The sequence below is a fragment of the Falco punctatus genome (genome assembly GCF_963210335.1).
Source record: "Falco punctatus genome assembly, chromosome: 8".
NCBI classification, from domain to species: domain Eukaryota; kingdom Metazoa; phylum Chordata; class Aves; order Falconiformes; family Falconidae; genus Falco; species Falco punctatus.
Genome location: NC_137588.1, coordinates 33,561,047 through 33,577,170, shown reverse-complemented (window position 1 = coordinate 33,577,170; position 16,124 = coordinate 33,561,047). Strand labels below are relative to the sequence as shown.

The following is a 16,124-nucleotide window of genomic DNA, read 5'->3' as shown; positions in this document are numbered from 1 at the left end:
TAAGCTTGGGGAGAATGCAATGTGTAAACATTTTTAATAAATTGTATTCGTTATCGGTGCGATGAGAAAGGAAAAAGCTCACTGACGGAAGAAGAAGGACTACGCTGCTGCTATGGATACGCAGCAGCAGCACTCGCCTATACCTCTCCCCACACACGCAGTATACGGTGTTTGTTTACGGCGGTGCCTGGCGTGCTGGTTCGGTCGGGTGGGAGCGGCCGGTCCCCGCGTCCCGCAGCCCGGCCGGGCCGGTGGAGCCGCGGCCCCGAGCTTGCCGCCCCGCCCCGGGGCTACGCGCTCCGTTTCGGCCGGGGAGCCCGGATTTCACCGGGATCCCCCGCCTCTGTGACCGACAGGTGTCACAGGGCTATCACGCTGCCCTGACCGCTACACCCAGCTCCGCGGGACGCACAGGCGCGGTACGAAATGCGTCTCCTTCCCTCCTCGCTCCGGCTCAAAGCCCTTTCCGAGGGGCAGCAGCCCCGTGCGGGCCGGACGGGCTCCCACCGCCGAGCTCCCCCGCCCCCCGCAGGCTTGCGGGCCCAGGCGCGGCGGCAGGCCCCGGGGCAGGCCCCGTCGGCACGGCCGGCCCGAGGGGACGTGCCCGGCCCCGCTCGGCGCCCAGCCCGCCCCGCGGCCGCCCCGTCAGCTGCTCGGCCGGGCCCGGCGGGGCGCTGCGGAGGCTGCGCGGGGCGGGGACTGGCGCGGGGAGGGAGAAGATGGCGGAGGCCGAGTGAGTGCCGGGGCCGCGGAGGGGCCGGGCGGGGGCGGCCTGGGCCGTGCGGGGCGCGGGGTGCCGAGTCGGGCCGGCGGCGGCACCTCCCGGTCCCGTCCTCCCCGCGGGCGGCCGAGCGACCGGCAGCGCCGCCGACGGAGCGCTGCCCCGGGGCGGGGGTTGGCGCCGGGCCCCGCCGCGGCCGAGCTGCTGGGGGCGCCGGGCGGGCCGCGGCGGCGGAGGGGGCGGCGGGAGCCGTTCGGCCCGGCGGGGTAGAACCTTCTGCCAGACGAGGCTCCCCCGGGCAGGGGGGCCGGGCCGGGCGCCTGCGGGCCGGGCTCTGCGCGGCCGGTGCCGCGGCCCCTCCGCCGGCGGTGCTTAGCGGGCCCGGCCGGGGCCGGAGGCGCTGGCCCGCAGCCGCCGGGAGCCCTCGGGGCTGCCGCCCGGTCCCCGCACCTGGTGTGCCGAGGAGGGGGCTGCCGGCCTGCGGCGTTGCCTCGCAGAAGACAGGTGGCTTCTTGTCATTTCACCCTCCCCGCCATCTCGCTTAAATAGATCTTCTCTCCCTTGGCCCTCGCCATGCTGTGTCCCTCCTGGTGGGCCTGTGCGGCGTCGGGAGCTGCGACCCGCACAAGGCGGCTCTTGACGAGCATGGGGAGCGCTGGGGAGCACTTGCGGGACGGATCTTCCAATTAGAAGACAGTTAAGTGACTAAGTGTTTTGAAAATGTCTGTGGTGATAATGTAGTTGTTAACCTTTTGCACAATGCCCGCTGCGCGTGGGCTGCCTCGCGTGTCGCGCTGTGCTGCGGCATGTTTCAGCCGTGTGCTGCTGAGGGGGACGCACAGCTGCCGCAGCTCTCGGTGCCGTGTTACTGTTTGGAACGTGCATTCCCAAGGGATGGAGGCTCAGCAGTGGTGTTGGTTCAATATTTGCACTCTTCCCGTCTGAGTAGAAGTGCTTGGTGAAACACAAGGCTTAAAAGGAGAGAGACATCGTCTTCGCTGCCTGCAGATGCGCTAGCCTCCTGGTCCAGAAGAAGGAGGCGATGCCTTCTTTAGGGCTCTTAGTTTCCATTTTCACGAAAGGTGACAATAGTAAGTAAGACAAAAGTAAGACGCCGTGCCTGAGCATCATGACCCCAGGCTGCCCAAGGCCCTGAAGAATCTTTATATGAGCATTGGCCGCTTTGCTCCATTTCCCTGTTGCTCTCTGTGGCGTGCCAAAAGGCTTCAGAGCCAACGAGCGGAGAAAACTTGGAAACCAGGATAAAACAAGTAGGAACAACACGCACAGGGTGAGAAACCAGGATGGAAACTACTGGATCGTGCCAACTTGGGACCTTGCACTACTTGTAAACATTCACTGACTTGTACCCACCCAAGTGCCTTTGCTGTGGTCAGGCTGTTTACTTTGTAGTGAAAATCTGCTGCTGGTCCCTCAAATGACTTGTAGCTGCAGGGGTTGTATAAAAGCAGTAAGTGATTTCCTTATGTAGCAAAGTCCCAGTACATTTTGATAACCTTCACAAGTAAGTATCATATATTTGCTGAATGATATATTAAATAAATGGAAATTGAGTAAATGCAGGCTTTATGTTTTGAAACTGGTTTATGCCAAATAAAATTGTGCTTCCATTTGGTCGTCTTTTCTAGAAGAAGAAAAAGTAAGATCCAGTTGGTGTTTACATCAGTATTGCTGCATGGGACAGCTGATGCTTCTTATTAAGTTGGAGATTGTTGTATTTGAAGTTACAAGAAGCAGTCTTGTTAGAGGGATATTGGGAAATAATATAACATGGGGAAATAATGGGTGCACGGATATTATTAATAGATTTCATCAAAGACAGGGACTTGGGCTGGTGTCGCTCAGTATTTTAGTTGATGTCCTGGGTGCGCAAAATAGGGTGTAGTCATGGTGTTTGCTGATGACCTAAAGCTTGGAACCGTTTGCAGGGCTGAAGAGGATAGAGATATCTTACAGGAAAAATGGGGTGATGTTGAGTGTCGGAGTAAATAGTACCTATGGACTGAAATTCAACATGCAAGGTTTGGGGTTGGTACCAAGGAACAAGGAATTCAGTAACAGGAGAGAGACTGGAATGTACTAATTGATCACAGGGTGTGAGCAACAGCTGTATGGCAGTGAAAAAAGGAATTCTGATCCTCTGTGTGCAGCAAAAGAGCTCACTTAAAGAGAGACCCAGAAGTGTGAGCTTCTTCGTGTAAGGCTATGAGAATCAACCCAGGGGTCATATATATCAGCTCTGGTCATGCATTAAAAAAATAAGGGATGTGCAGACTTCAGGAAGCGCCAAGAGCTGTTTGGATGGTGAAGTAAGCGGAGAGTCAAGAGTTTAACTTGTTTTCCTAGGCAAGCTGAGACTAAGAAGGGACCTAACAGTTTAAAAGCCCTCATTAAGTATGTTATTCCTGTGGAGTTTGTGATTGGGACCTACAGTCTCGAATGCTGAGTATTGAAAAGACTTCTGTATATTCTGGGAATTCCTGTGATCACCTTGTGGGTAAAGCCCCCAGGGACAGGGGAGACTCTCAGCTAAGATAGGGATGTATTTGTGACTGTGGTTTCTTTCCTGGAGGCTAAATGTATTATGCAAGCTCTACTGCCATGCCATCCAAAGGAGGGGAAAAAAAATTATCTGGAGCACCTCCTTTTTGCTTGAGGGACGCATGTTGCAGCGCCAGTGCCAGCCTTGATGCAGACGTCTGTTCAGTGTGAGTCAGGAAGCTGACTTAAGAAGCCAAACAGCGTGGTTGCCCTCTTTCACCTCAAGATGGGTTTGTGATTACAAATAATGTGGAGAATTGGCCGTGTAGAAGAGATGCTGCATTCTAACGGGGACTGTGCTGCCTCCCCAAACTGACAGTGGGAAATTACATGTGACCAGAACTTGATTTTTTACCTTTTGTTTTACCTCTTGGACTTTTTTGTGCGTGATGGAGGATGCCACAGCATGGCGTCACGTTTTACGTGCAGTTACCTGTAGTGTATTAACTAGCCTGGATGTATTTCACTTCCCTTTTGGCTTTCAGTCAGCAGAAATGAATGGCACGTCCTCTGCACTGCTGCTACGTCTTCAGAGAGCTTCCTCAGGATCTGCTGAAGCCAGGGAGAAAAGGGGAATGGATGCACTGGTTTGGCTTCCCTTGTGCCCGCGTGGCCGTAAATAAGAGTTAACAAAAGCCGCCACCAGCTGGCAGTTTCAAATTTAAAAACAATGTCAGGGCTTTTTTTCTTAAGTTCCAGGTGGCTAAGCTGTCGATCAGAATCGTTGTTATACATGAATGTGGCACTGAATCCATGTATAACAAGACTCTTGATGGACAGGTTTTTTTAAAAAGAGTGATTGGGATGGGAACTCTGCCATTCCTGTAGTGCCAGCAGTTACTCATGTAGGACGTTACCTAGTGCGCGGGCAGGGGCAGCTCCTTTTCCCTTCACTCTCAGATTCTTTTGTTCCTGATTACAATTACAGTTTGTAGTAATGTGTGGCACTTTTCACCAAAAGTGTGTTACTTCAGTAAATATTTCTCTGCATTGAGATTACTTCTCTGGCTTGCTGAGTTGTTTTGCTCTTACCTGGGGTTACAAGAATGGGCACATTGCAGGACTGCTGAAATTCTGGCTCCATCCTGAAAAATATTTCTCAAATTTCCCTTTCCAGTTGAGAAATATTTTCTGGCATCTCCTCAAGAAGAGAGATCTGTGAACCTCTTTGGCTGGCTTGAAGCCAAGGGCTTTGTTTACTTGCTTCTGAATTACATAATCTCCAGTTGTTGCTTAAAGGAGAGGAGAAAAACAATTTATTGTTACTGCAAAGCAAGCCTCTCTTCCATCTGATATTGGTTTCATTTCTTCACCTCTTCTCTGTGGTTTCACATTCCTATCATGTTTCCTCCTCCTCTGTCTCCTAGTAGACAAAGCTATTCATAAAACCTGTTTTCTTTGTAAGGCATTTTTGCAGCTGTGGTTGGTTCTGCTCTCAAATGACTAGTTGCCTCCTCAGAAAATTCAGAAAAATGTAATAGCTGTATTTTTTTAAACCAGTCCCCAACTTATTTAACAAAAATATAGTTAATGTTTCTTATATCTGCATTTTTCACCTTTTTTTAAATTATTTTGCAGGGTTTGGATATCTCCTAATTGAGGAGAGTCAAAATACTGATTTCAAGTGAATCCTCCTCAGTCAGCCTGTTGGATGTCTCTGAGAACATAAGAAGTCATGGCAGAAAATGATGCAATGCCAGTCTTAACAAAAAAGTGTGGCCCATACATTTCATCTGTAACCAGTCGTGGCATGAATTTGGTAATTCGTGGTATAGTGCTGTTTTTTATTGGTGTATTTCTTGCATTAGTATTAAACTTGCTTCAGATCCAGAGAAACGTTACTCTCTTCCCCCCTGATGTGATCACAAGCATCTTCTCCTCAGCTTGGTGGGTACCACCTTGCTGTGGCACAGCGTCAGGTAAGTTCAGTCGTGTACGCATGCCTGGCATGGAGATGAAAGGGTGGAGAGGTAGTTGTACAGTTATAAAAAACTACCTGAAAGGTGTAGAAAATAAAAATTTCTCTTCCAGCATCACTGCCCTTTTTGAGCTATTACTAACCTTCTGATCTCCCCGTGTACACGCAGATATGTATGCACGTTCTGCTAAGTTTAAGCCTTTAGGGGGTGGTGCCACATGTAACCTTGTTTTGAGCACAGGAAACCACCCTGAGCAATGCTTCCTTTTGTGACCCATCTTTCCATTTGTTCCTCAGTCCAGTTTTAGGTATAGCTGTAGCTCCATAAAGCTGGGAGACCTGACTGGAGTTGAGGCCAAACACACAGTTTGCGGTCACAGAGGCATGTTGCAGAACAGCACCTTGGTTACTTTCGTGTATCAAGTCAGATGATGTGAACATGCTCCATTTCTCCCATGACCACATAGGGAGTTGAGGCTTTTGTGTGTTTAGCTAGTTTAAGTGAGATGTCTGCTGTAGATAGTAAGAAATATCCTTTTTTTCTTTTCTTTCATCTACAAGTGTCAAGGCATGTTCCATGTTACAAGCCTGATGGAATTTGACTTTTTACTTGGCTCTGAAGATCACTGATCCCATGGGCCAGTTTTATGCTTTACTAAGGGAGTGTTCTTAGCAGCCAGTACTGGAGGACTGTGCTTTAGTGAACATTTACAGTAAAGGTGGTATTGTCCTAGAGGTCAGTTTTAATAAGACTGAGAAGCTCACGTTTCTGAATATTAATATGAGTCAATAAACTAGCTTTTGTGTTGATATCGCTGTTTTGCTAATGATAATACGTAAGCCTATTTTTTTCCTATTTGTCTGATTGCTTTCTTTTTGATACCTTGTTGAAATACTACAACCCAGATGTCCCAGAGGAGCTTGATTGGAAAGGAAACCCTCCATATATCTCGCTGAATATGTCAGTTTCGTTCTCCTGTGGAAGTGCATTTGCCATGTTATGGTGGCAGTTGTATACCTGCTTTATCTGCTAGTTGTCTTAGCCCTCTTTCTGTTGTCTTGCTGAGATTGTTGATTAGGTTTTGGTTTGTAGCCTGCATTTGCTGCAGTTTTCTTTCATACTTCAAACTGATTGTCTTGACAAACATGTCTGGTAAAGGTTTGATCTCATATGGAGTAGTGGAGGTTGAAATGACAGAATCCCAACCTGCAGCAGCAACACAAAATGTTTGCAGTGTTTGCTGTGAAGCTTGCACTGTCAACTGTTTGCATCAGGCTGCACTTTATGCTCTCTTGGATCATCTGAGAACATTGTCTGCAGCTGTGTATGGGGTAGTCATGAAGGCTAGATCTTGCCATCATCTCAGAAGAAACTTGTGGGCCTCTCTGGTTCTGATGGGTTGGATGTTTTGATGGAAAGACTGGTTATGGCTTGTAAAGTATAGTCAGTCACCTGCTAGGCTTTTGCACTACTTCATTTTAAGCCACTGGATCTAAAGATACGACTGCCTTAATTGGCTTTTCCCAGCAGGAGTGACCTCTGTTAAGGTGTTTGAGTTCCTTCTTTTTCATTATCAGTCTTCTCCATGTTCTTTCCTTGTCTTCTCTGCTAGCATACATACAGGGAACCTCTGTGGTAAATGCTGGTAATTGACCCATTTCCTTACCATTTAGTACTGGCACAGCATTCCGGGAATTGACATGAGTATTTTTCATGAACAGAATGAAGGTATTTTGCATATTTACAAGCAGTGGTGTTCGAGGCTGCTTTCAGAGAAGTCCTTTCCTCTGTCACTGTTACTAGTCATCAGTTTGGCCCAATACCTTTGGCAAGAAAAGTGCTTGGGGAGTTTTTTTTTTCCTTCTCCAGCTTTACTGGTGATTTGTTGTCCTGAGTCCTGGAGATCAGTTTCCTCTCTGACAGAACAATGAGCATTTGCTATAACATACCTCCAACAGCATGCCAGTCTGAGGGCACTGGCTCAGGCACTGCCCGCTCCTGCAGCCCCAGTTCAGCATTAGGAAGCAGTGTTATTCCTCAGCAGTGTTGGGAACAGTCATTTTAGCTGCAATTGCAGCAGAGAACACATGAAGAAATGTTTAAAGAGCGTAGCAGTTCCCTGGGGTTGAAAGTCCTGTTTGCTTTCTGTATTCAACAGCTACTGTGGGCTCTGGGCTTTCCCTTTTTCTCTGTGAGCCTTTGTAGTAGTATTGAAGAAGACGAAAAACATTATCCAAACAAAACCTGCTTGTAACACCACCACAGGAAGACAAAATACTGGTGTTATAAACCCCACACTCTGCCCTTACTGTGGTGTGTGTGTTTTGCAGTTATTTAAACATGTATATTTGGTAGGTGGGATTTTCAAAAGTGTCAGCCTGCAAGCTATTACTTTTCTTTTTGAACTACAGTGTGAGACTGCAGATTTTAATAGGGTACAGAGTTCTTTCATCCTCCACCGCTAGTTCAAATTGTCTCTATTTTGCTACTTCTGCCAAGTCACTGCTGCAGTGGTTGAAGATGCTGCTGAAGTTTTACAGGGCTTTTTAAAACAATGAATTTGTTTGAAATTTGTGTATGTTTTGTACTGTTTATCCTTAAAAGACCTGTTTTAGTAGTGACAATAATTGTCAAAGTCTAGATAGTCTTTATTTTAGCTAAATATTGCCAGTGCTTTAACTTCTGGGGCTTTTTTCTTTCCTGTCTCCACAGCTGTGATTGGGTTATTGTACCCGTGCATGGACAGACATCTGGGAGAGCCACATAAATTTAAGAGAGAATGGTCCAGTGTAATGCGATGTGTAGCAGTCTTTGTGGGAATAAATCATGCCAGCGCTGTATCCTATATTCTAATGAAATTGGCGATAACAAATGGGTTTCCACTAAAACAAAGCTCACATAGTCATGAGGAATTGTTAAAGATAAGATGTGCAGCATTTTTGCAATGAAAGTGCAGAATATGTGTTAAACTGTTGTAGCGGTGTTGGAGGTGACGAGTCTCACGTCTTTTCATTCTGAAAAATGTTTTCAATAGAAATGTCTCAGTATTGGGCTTTGTCTTACTTATAGTTGTTATTTTCTTTGAATAATTAAAACTAAGTGTGGGGAAATATTTGTGTGATAGGTATTACGTACAAGTGCTTTAAGATGTTGCGGGGGTTGATGTCCTTCTAACATTGCAGTAAGAGGCTGCAGGCCAGTCCTGAGGTCATCAGTGAAGCGCATGCGCTTTGTGAAGATTGAGGAAACCTCAGGACCAGGTAGTACCCAGGACTACAGAGAGCAAGTAAGCATTGTTACCCCATTCTGCAAGTGATGCTTTGATGCTGGGAGAGTAGTTACCATTCCTGTGGTCATTTAGCAAGGGCAATTAGAAGTCAGTCAGCGTGTTGCAGTACGTTGTACTCCTCCTAATTGTGTAGCTATGCAGATACATCCTTGCACAAGTGTGCTCAAAACTGGCATCCCTTCCCTCTGAAGCAGCTGGGGACATGCTGGGTGACAGGGTGCTTTTCATGTGGACTGGCACACCTTACTGGCAGTGCTGTGAGGCTTAGTGGTTTCACGTAGTCATGCCTAATACCTCCTCTGTCAGGTAAAACCAGGATCTGTCTGTGAAAATTGGGTTCTTGCAAACTAATTGGAAAGAATGCGAATCGCCTCTGGAAGTCTCATCTCCTTCAGCATCCGCTCCAACACAGTTTCCAGAAACTGCTAAGAAGTGCTGATTGCATGCCACTGAATCTCTGTATTTCCAGGAAAAGAGGGCAAGTTAAGTGAAGTATGTGAGAGCTATGTGAGAGCTGGCTGAACTCTTACTGAGGTGGCTTGGCCCTTGGATGAGTTTTGTGGTTGTCTGGTTTGGTTCTCTGTCCAGAATGGCCAAATGAGCTGGAGCTGCCAAGGTTCGGGGCCATTCCCACTGTCCCTTGCAAACCTTGCTGTCCTTGCCAAAGATGCATTAATCTGGTACTGTGCTTCTCACTGACCTGTGCTGTAGCTGTTGTGTAAGCACGTGCAACTTCGCTGCTTTTAAGAAATACAATAGAATTGGCACCTTCTGTCTGCATGGGTCAGATTATGTACAGCAAACCTTTTGCAGTTTTCTAACAGCTCTTACACATATCCCAGGACATCATTAATGTACTGTCTGTATTTTCTCCTTGACCGCTTTACAGACTGCTTTCTTTTCAGCTTATTGCCAGTTCTGCCTGTTGCCAGTATTTGGTGTGGGTTTAGGTCTTGTTCGACATTTTTTCTGATGCTATTGATTTTTATCCTGTAATTATTTATTTCAGGTAGTTGAACTTCTTTCTTATTTCCTCTAGGTCACTCTCTAGGTCTTTGTGAGATAATAGGGTGGTGTTTTTATGTTGTCATCCATAAATTTTCTTTCAGGATTATGAAACTTGACAGCCTCCTTTTTAATAATCTGTTGTGGACAGGAGGAGTGAGGATGAGTTAGAATTTCCAAAACATTTTGAAGAATGAAATATTATAAAGATATATGGAGTGACTTTGCACTTTTATCAGAGAGTTGACAGAACTGATTTTCAATGTTTATTTACATGAATACTTTCACAATAATATTATTTACGTTTTGGTTTATAGAAAACCAACATTTTTTATGTTTTGCTGAATGTAAACTAGCATATGAATTAAACAAAATTGCAGTTAAGAGTGATAAGTACCTTTTTTTGGGTAAATCTCTGTCATTTGGAGGAGTCTCATGCTAGATTTAAGATTTGATGCTTAGTGTAATAAAGGGCCAGGTAAGGATGTAGTGTCCTTAGTCTGAACAGTGACATGTGCATTTTATGTCTGTATAAAACACCTGCATTGCCTGGTAGGTGTGTAGTTGCTTCCCTCTTGTACAGTGCCAAGACCCTAAAACTGTGAAAAAATGTCATAGGTTTTTAGTTTCCTGATATATTGGCAACACTTACAAGGCTTATTTCCTTCTACCTGATAGCTGTGTGATAGCTGAAACAGCTAGTGCTGTATTTTTATGATATTTTTTTCTGTTGCGTCAAAATATGATAAACAGAATGAAGAAAACTGCTTTACACTTTGTATATGGTATGAATTTCCAAGCTTATCCTTAACAATCAACACAGAAAGTGGATTTTGCCAACAACATCCAGTTGTCTCTCACATTAGCAGCCCTGTCAATTGGTCTGTGGTGGACGTTTGATAGATCACGAAGTGGCTTTGGTCTTGGAGTAGGAATTGCTTTTTTAGCCACATTGGTGTCACAACTTCTCGTCTACAATGGAGTTTATCAGTAAGTATTTACTCTTTCAAGATTAAACAATAGGCTCGTCTCCTGAAGCTATAACATAAAATCAGAGTAACTGAAAGGGTAGAGTTTGACATGATTTCCAAAGCTGTCAGCACTTTATCTTGAGTATAACATAAATTGGACTGTTCATAAAAGCTTGTAGGTGTTTGTGAGACTTTTAGTTGGAAGTTGCTTATTTCAATAAAATTGCTACCTTACTAATAATGTAACTTGCTTTTTTTGATTGAACAAATGGGATTATAATCAATAAGCCCCCTTTGTTATTTGCTGCAAGTAATGAAATTTCTGTAATTTGGGTCTTTTGGAGTTGAAATGTCCTAATGTTTAAGTTTGTGGATTTGTTTCATGTGATTGGAGGGCTCTGTGTATTGCACAGTGTTGAGCTCAAAAATACATGTTCTTTTCCAGATACACATCTCCAGATTTCCTTTATGTTCGTTCATGGTTGCCGTGTATTTTTTTTGCTGGTGGAATAACTATGGGCAATATCGGCAGGCAGCTGGCAATGGTAGGTTTGCAGGGGGAGTCGACTGTTTTCTAGTACAAGTTTTAATCTACTTGTCATTCCTTCCGTCGTATGTACCAAGCAGCTCTTTGACTTGTGGATGTGCAGTAAGGTAGACATCAGTAATCATTGCTTTTTTTGATCTAGCTAGTGAGTGGTTAATGCTGTTATTCAAAGCACAGCCCATGACTTTGCTCTGCACACTCTCAGTTGCATACATCAGTCCTTTCAGGACAAGTTGCTGTGTAAGAGCTCCTGCATTTGGGGAGGGGTCAGGCATCCCCTAAGTCTCTACTGTTCTTTCTGCTGCTCAAGGAGACAGAAATTGCAGCCAGCAGTGCATGCACGGGACTTAGGGAGACCAAACTTACCTGAGTGAAGTCTAAGCTAAGCTATTTTATGACCCACTTGGTAGAAAAATCCCTCTCATAGTAGTCTTCATCATTAGTTATGCAAACTAATGTTACTAATTTTGTCAACTTCTGTTTTTCAGTATGAATGCAAAGTCATTGCAGAGAAGTCTCATGAGGACTGAGAAGAGACAGCATACACCTTTTAAACAGGAAAATACCTGACAAATGACTGTTGGAGGAGCATAAGGAACACTTGATTATGAAATTGCCAAAACGCAATTTTTTTCCCTTGAGTGGTATATTTTACTGCAATCTGTGATTGCTACTTCTATAGAAACCTTGATGTCTGATTTTGATTACTGTGAAGTTACAATAGTATGCAATACATCTGACAACATTGGTTCAATTATAGGATTCTTTTTTCCAAATCTAAACAGTTTACCATAAATTCTTGTCTGTCCATAATGTTGCAGTGCCAAACTGAACCTTTGCACTACATTTCTGTAGCTGAAACTTCTTGCTTCACTTTATCTTGAAAGTTTTGAGGAATGTGTTCTTAATAGCTCAGTGAAAGACAGGGGATTCAAATTTAGGAATGAAGACCTTCTCTTTCCATGACAATAACCTGTAATATCTTTATGAAATTCATGGATTACAGGTGATCTTTGCTGCAATAAGTAACTGTTTTCTGGCTATTAACACACTGTATCATTCTTCAGCTGAGGAAACTTTGATATGGATTGTATGGGTTATTGCCATAGCATTTTGTTTGTCTGTGGTACGTGCCCAGTATCACAGAATAGAGAAATGGAAATAGAGGCTAGAAATTATTTGCTGTTTTTTCCCCTGGTACAACCAGTATACATGCTTGTATATAAACTTACGTGGACCATCATCAGATGTGGACAGATTCTGAAATTACTTGTTGTGTTGAGTAACAGGATACAATTCGGGTCATTCTTGTACAGTCCCTTACACTGACTTGTGTTGATCCCTTACAAAAAAAAAAATCTTACAGGATTTTTATTGCAAAACTTAATTCTGCTGAACTAAATCAGTCACTACCATATAGTGTCATAAAAACCTCCATTACCGATGTTACTCTTGATAGTTCTTGTCCGCTACCTGCTCTGTTTGCAGGGATCAGCAGGAGAAGGCGAGGCGGTATTTTAGGTACTGATGTAGCCGTTATTGCTGTGAATATGGTCCAGGCAACCATAAATGTGTTCGTTCTTACAGCGTTTTTCTGAGGTAGAGGAATACTGTTATCCCTATTTTATAGGTGCCTGTGCACAGAAAATCTGATAGGACAGAGCTGAAATAGGCTGTGTGCTAATCGGTTCCCTTCTTACGGAGAAGGATTTTAGTGTGACCCATATTTGGGGGCATACGTGGAATTTTCTCTTGGCTTTGCAGCTCCCTTTTAAGACCATGAGATAAATGAACTTGTGCAAGAAGGCAGAAAGCAGACTTCAAGAGGACACTGCTAACCCGTGCCAGCAGTGAATTTGGCATGGGATGTCTCTGCTTTGTTTTCCCTCTTCTGTTTCTGTGTTGATGATACTTTAATGTATTCGTTTTCCTTTTTTTGTCTTGAAGTACTATTTTTTTAAAATATTCTGTGAAGGTTTCTAAGACATGTTACAGTCACCTAGGGAGGCTGGAGTTGGTCCAAAGAACAAATAGATGTTTAGACAAGTTTTCATTAATAAATGTTTGTGTGTTGTACACAAAGCTTGAAATAGGCAACTCTGTCTTACGTGCTTATCTCCAAGTCTGAAGAGTACACAATGAAGTGCTTCCAGAAGCGTTGTAATGAAAGAGGTGGTCACAAATGGAAGATTTCTGAACGGGGAAGTGTAAAAGTAATAAAATAAGCAAATTATGTATAAAGAGCTTGGTTCTGCAGCTCCACAAAGTTTCATCAGCTTGTCATGGTTCCATGACCGTTCAGCACTTGAGGCACGCTTTCATTGGGTAGTGTTTCAGGAAAGCACGTTACAGATGCACTTTGCTTTAAGCAGAGGTAGAACATGTTTAAGTAGATCCCTGACTATAGAGATTTTCTTTTAATCAAACCATGTGGCAATAAGAAGCATTTTATTAACAAAACCAAGAAACTGTTAGGGCATAAACTATGGGTAAGTTTCTTCAGGCAGGCTCTGGCATTTCACTGAAGAAGCTGTTGGGTCCCTTTCCGTACAGTATTTTGCCTCATCTGCCTTATTTACTTAAACAAGTGGCTTCAGCTTGGTGGGTAGTGTGATGAGTCCCTCTTGAATTATCAGGGCATGAGTGGCATAAGAAAAATCTGAATTTTTATTCTAACTGTAGGGAATAACATGGTACCTTAGTAGCCAGCGTGCTGACTCGGTAAACAGTTTAGTTTCATCATGATCATTTAGTGTATACATATGGAGATGAGTAGCTTTTGTTGTTTGCTTGTTGGTAAAACTACTTTTACCTGCCAGTCTAAATACCTACACGGAAGCCTTGTGTATGTTAAAATGTGCAGTATGTGAGAAGTGGTTATTGTGCATCTGTGGCACCCACTTTACAACACTTTGCACTCAGATTTATCTAAACCTGATCAGACTGTGCTGTTCACTAACTTCTTTTAAATTTCATTGTGGAAATTTTGAGCGTGATGTGCAAAGGCAGCAATCATCCAAAATAATTTGAGCGGGGTCCTTTATTACGTGTGTTTTACTATTTTTATTATTTGACTGAAGTCAACAGAGGATTCACATCTTGGACATGATTTTTTTTTTTCAAATTGCATTGTAATTTTGTGGCTGGTGTGTTCAAACTCTGAAAAAGGTTCATGATGAGAATGCTGACACGGCCTTAACTGTAGTAGTGTGAACATGCTGCTACTGTATAGCATGTAATTAAAACATTAGACTGTCTTAAAAATCTTGTTCAATAGAGAATGAATAAGGTATATTTTAGATACAACTTTATAAGCACTGTAACCTCTTCACTAATTAAACATTGTAAGGTCTATGCTGTTTAAACTGGCGAATTGCTGTTAAAAGCAAAATGTGCATTAAATACAATTACAATCTTGCTTGATAGGTTTCTTCTTTCTTTTAAAAAATGATACTGATTTTTAAAGTGCGCTAAGTTGCCTCCTATCAGCAATCTCATAATCATTTTGACCATTGAGCTGGCATATTGGTTGCACAAAACACCTGTCTGGAAATACTAAAAAAGAAGCAGGCAAGATCAAATTGGCAGTGATTCTATCTTAATTAGCATGCTGAACAGCCTTTGAAAATTTGCCCTTTTGAATCTGCAATGGGAATATTTGAGCTGGGGGAAAATAAGCCAGATAACTTCAGTCGCAATGCAGAAAATAGAGATTTAGATATAAATAGCTGCTATGAATATGAAAAAAACCCAACCAAACCACCAACCCACGAATGGCAGGGAATCCCTTAATATATTTCTATTTATTAATGTGCCGATCTGGATATGACCTGCATGTTATTCTAGTATTCACAGACTGTCCATTCATAGTGCCCATCACTCTTGTCAAAAAAAGACATAACAGAGGTTTAGAAATGCGTAATGAAAAAGCCTCCAGGCAGAGGTGAAGAAAGGGTGGGAGGAGAGGTTCATCAGTATTTGGGAAGCAGTGCCCTCAGCAGGGTAGCACCATGAGTGAAAGCTGGAAAGCACACGGGGAGTGAATGGAAAAGGTCTGTGTTTGTGTTGGCAACCTGTGACCCAAAAATCCGAACTCTGCTGTCAGCATGCGGAGGCCTGGGCATGCCCAGCGTCTGACCAGGCAAATCGCAGCCAAGGACAGAAATAACCTTAGTGCTGCAACCAGGTACAATAATGCTTGGTCAAAAGCACGCTGGCGAAGGTGCTTTGCTGGAGACTGAACCTCTCCCTTTCACCTGCAGCCTCTCCGGGAGAGCGCTGCCCTGGGGAATGGGAACTGCAGGCCCTTCCTGCCCAAGCTCAGCCCAAGGGTGTCAAATGGAAAGTTGCCCATTTCGGACAGAATATTCCAAACGCCAGGCTGCCAGGCTCTTGCAAAACGCATCTCGTGCCTCCTTTTGTAGCGTGGCTGTTGTAAGCAGCTAGGAGGGGAGTAGACAAACTTTTCCTCCATAGCTTCTGCCCTTCCCTTCTGCCATCTGTCTGGGAGCTGCTGCAGGGACCTATGGGCGTGCACCAGCCTTCCTTTTTATCTCTCCCAGCGTGGAAGGAAGGGACGTAATTTTACCAGCTGCGTCACCCCTGACATTTTGCATATGCTTTTTACATTTTGGAGCAGTGTTACCAATAATTCCTAATGGTAACGGATGAATATAACCTGTGTAAGCGATGTTAAATAGCAAATACAGTGTTTATAAAGGTACATGCACAGCTGGGCAGGGGCAATGCATGTCTCACCGTGGGAATAGCTATCTAATGCTGTTAGGTTTGATGCCAGTACTAAATGCAAAGCATGAGTAATTTTGCAGCTTAATGTTCAGTACTAAATAGTAAATGAAAGGTCAGTCCAACATGTGAACTGTCATGGAATAGTAAACACTACTTTAATTGCCTCGTGCAGCCAGCTCGGATTTTTGGTGTATTTGTCATGTTTTGAGCAGCATGGTCCAGAGCCTTGTCCTGATTACCTCCCCCCGGTCAAATGACAAAGCCTCAAATTAAAGGATAAACTTTATGCCTGAGCTTTTCAGGCAGCATACTGGGAATTTGTGCTGTGAATGCTTAAAAAGTCATGCTGGGGGAGAGGTAG

The 16,124-nt window shown here is 44.2% G+C and overlaps 1 protein-coding gene across 4 annotated transcripts; it reads left to right on the top strand.

The window, feature by feature from the left end:
• Positions 1-220: 220 nt before the first annotated feature.
• INSIG2 (insulin induced gene 2) lies at positions 221-14,432 on the top strand. Of its 4 annotated transcripts, none has more exons than XM_080399199.1 (6): positions 221-419; positions 4,862-5,202; positions 7,915-8,039; positions 10,320-10,486; positions 10,913-11,012; positions 11,503-14,432. In XM_080399199.1, the coding sequence occupies exons 2-6, from the start codon at positions 4,959-4,961 to the stop codon at positions 11,542-11,544; spliced, it is 678 nt and encodes a 225-aa protein (XP_080255325.1). In that variant the 5' UTR covers positions 221-419; positions 4,862-4,958; the 3' UTR covers positions 11,545-14,432. The 4 variants fall into 4 exon arrangements, with proteins under 4 accessions (XP_080255325.1, XP_080255324.1, XP_080255326.1 ...); XM_080399198.1 differs by lacking the exon at positions 221-419 and adding an exon at positions 497-733; XM_080399200.1 differs by lacking the exon at positions 221-419 and adding an exon at positions 829-1,417.
• Positions 14,433-16,124: the final 1,692 nt, after the last annotated feature.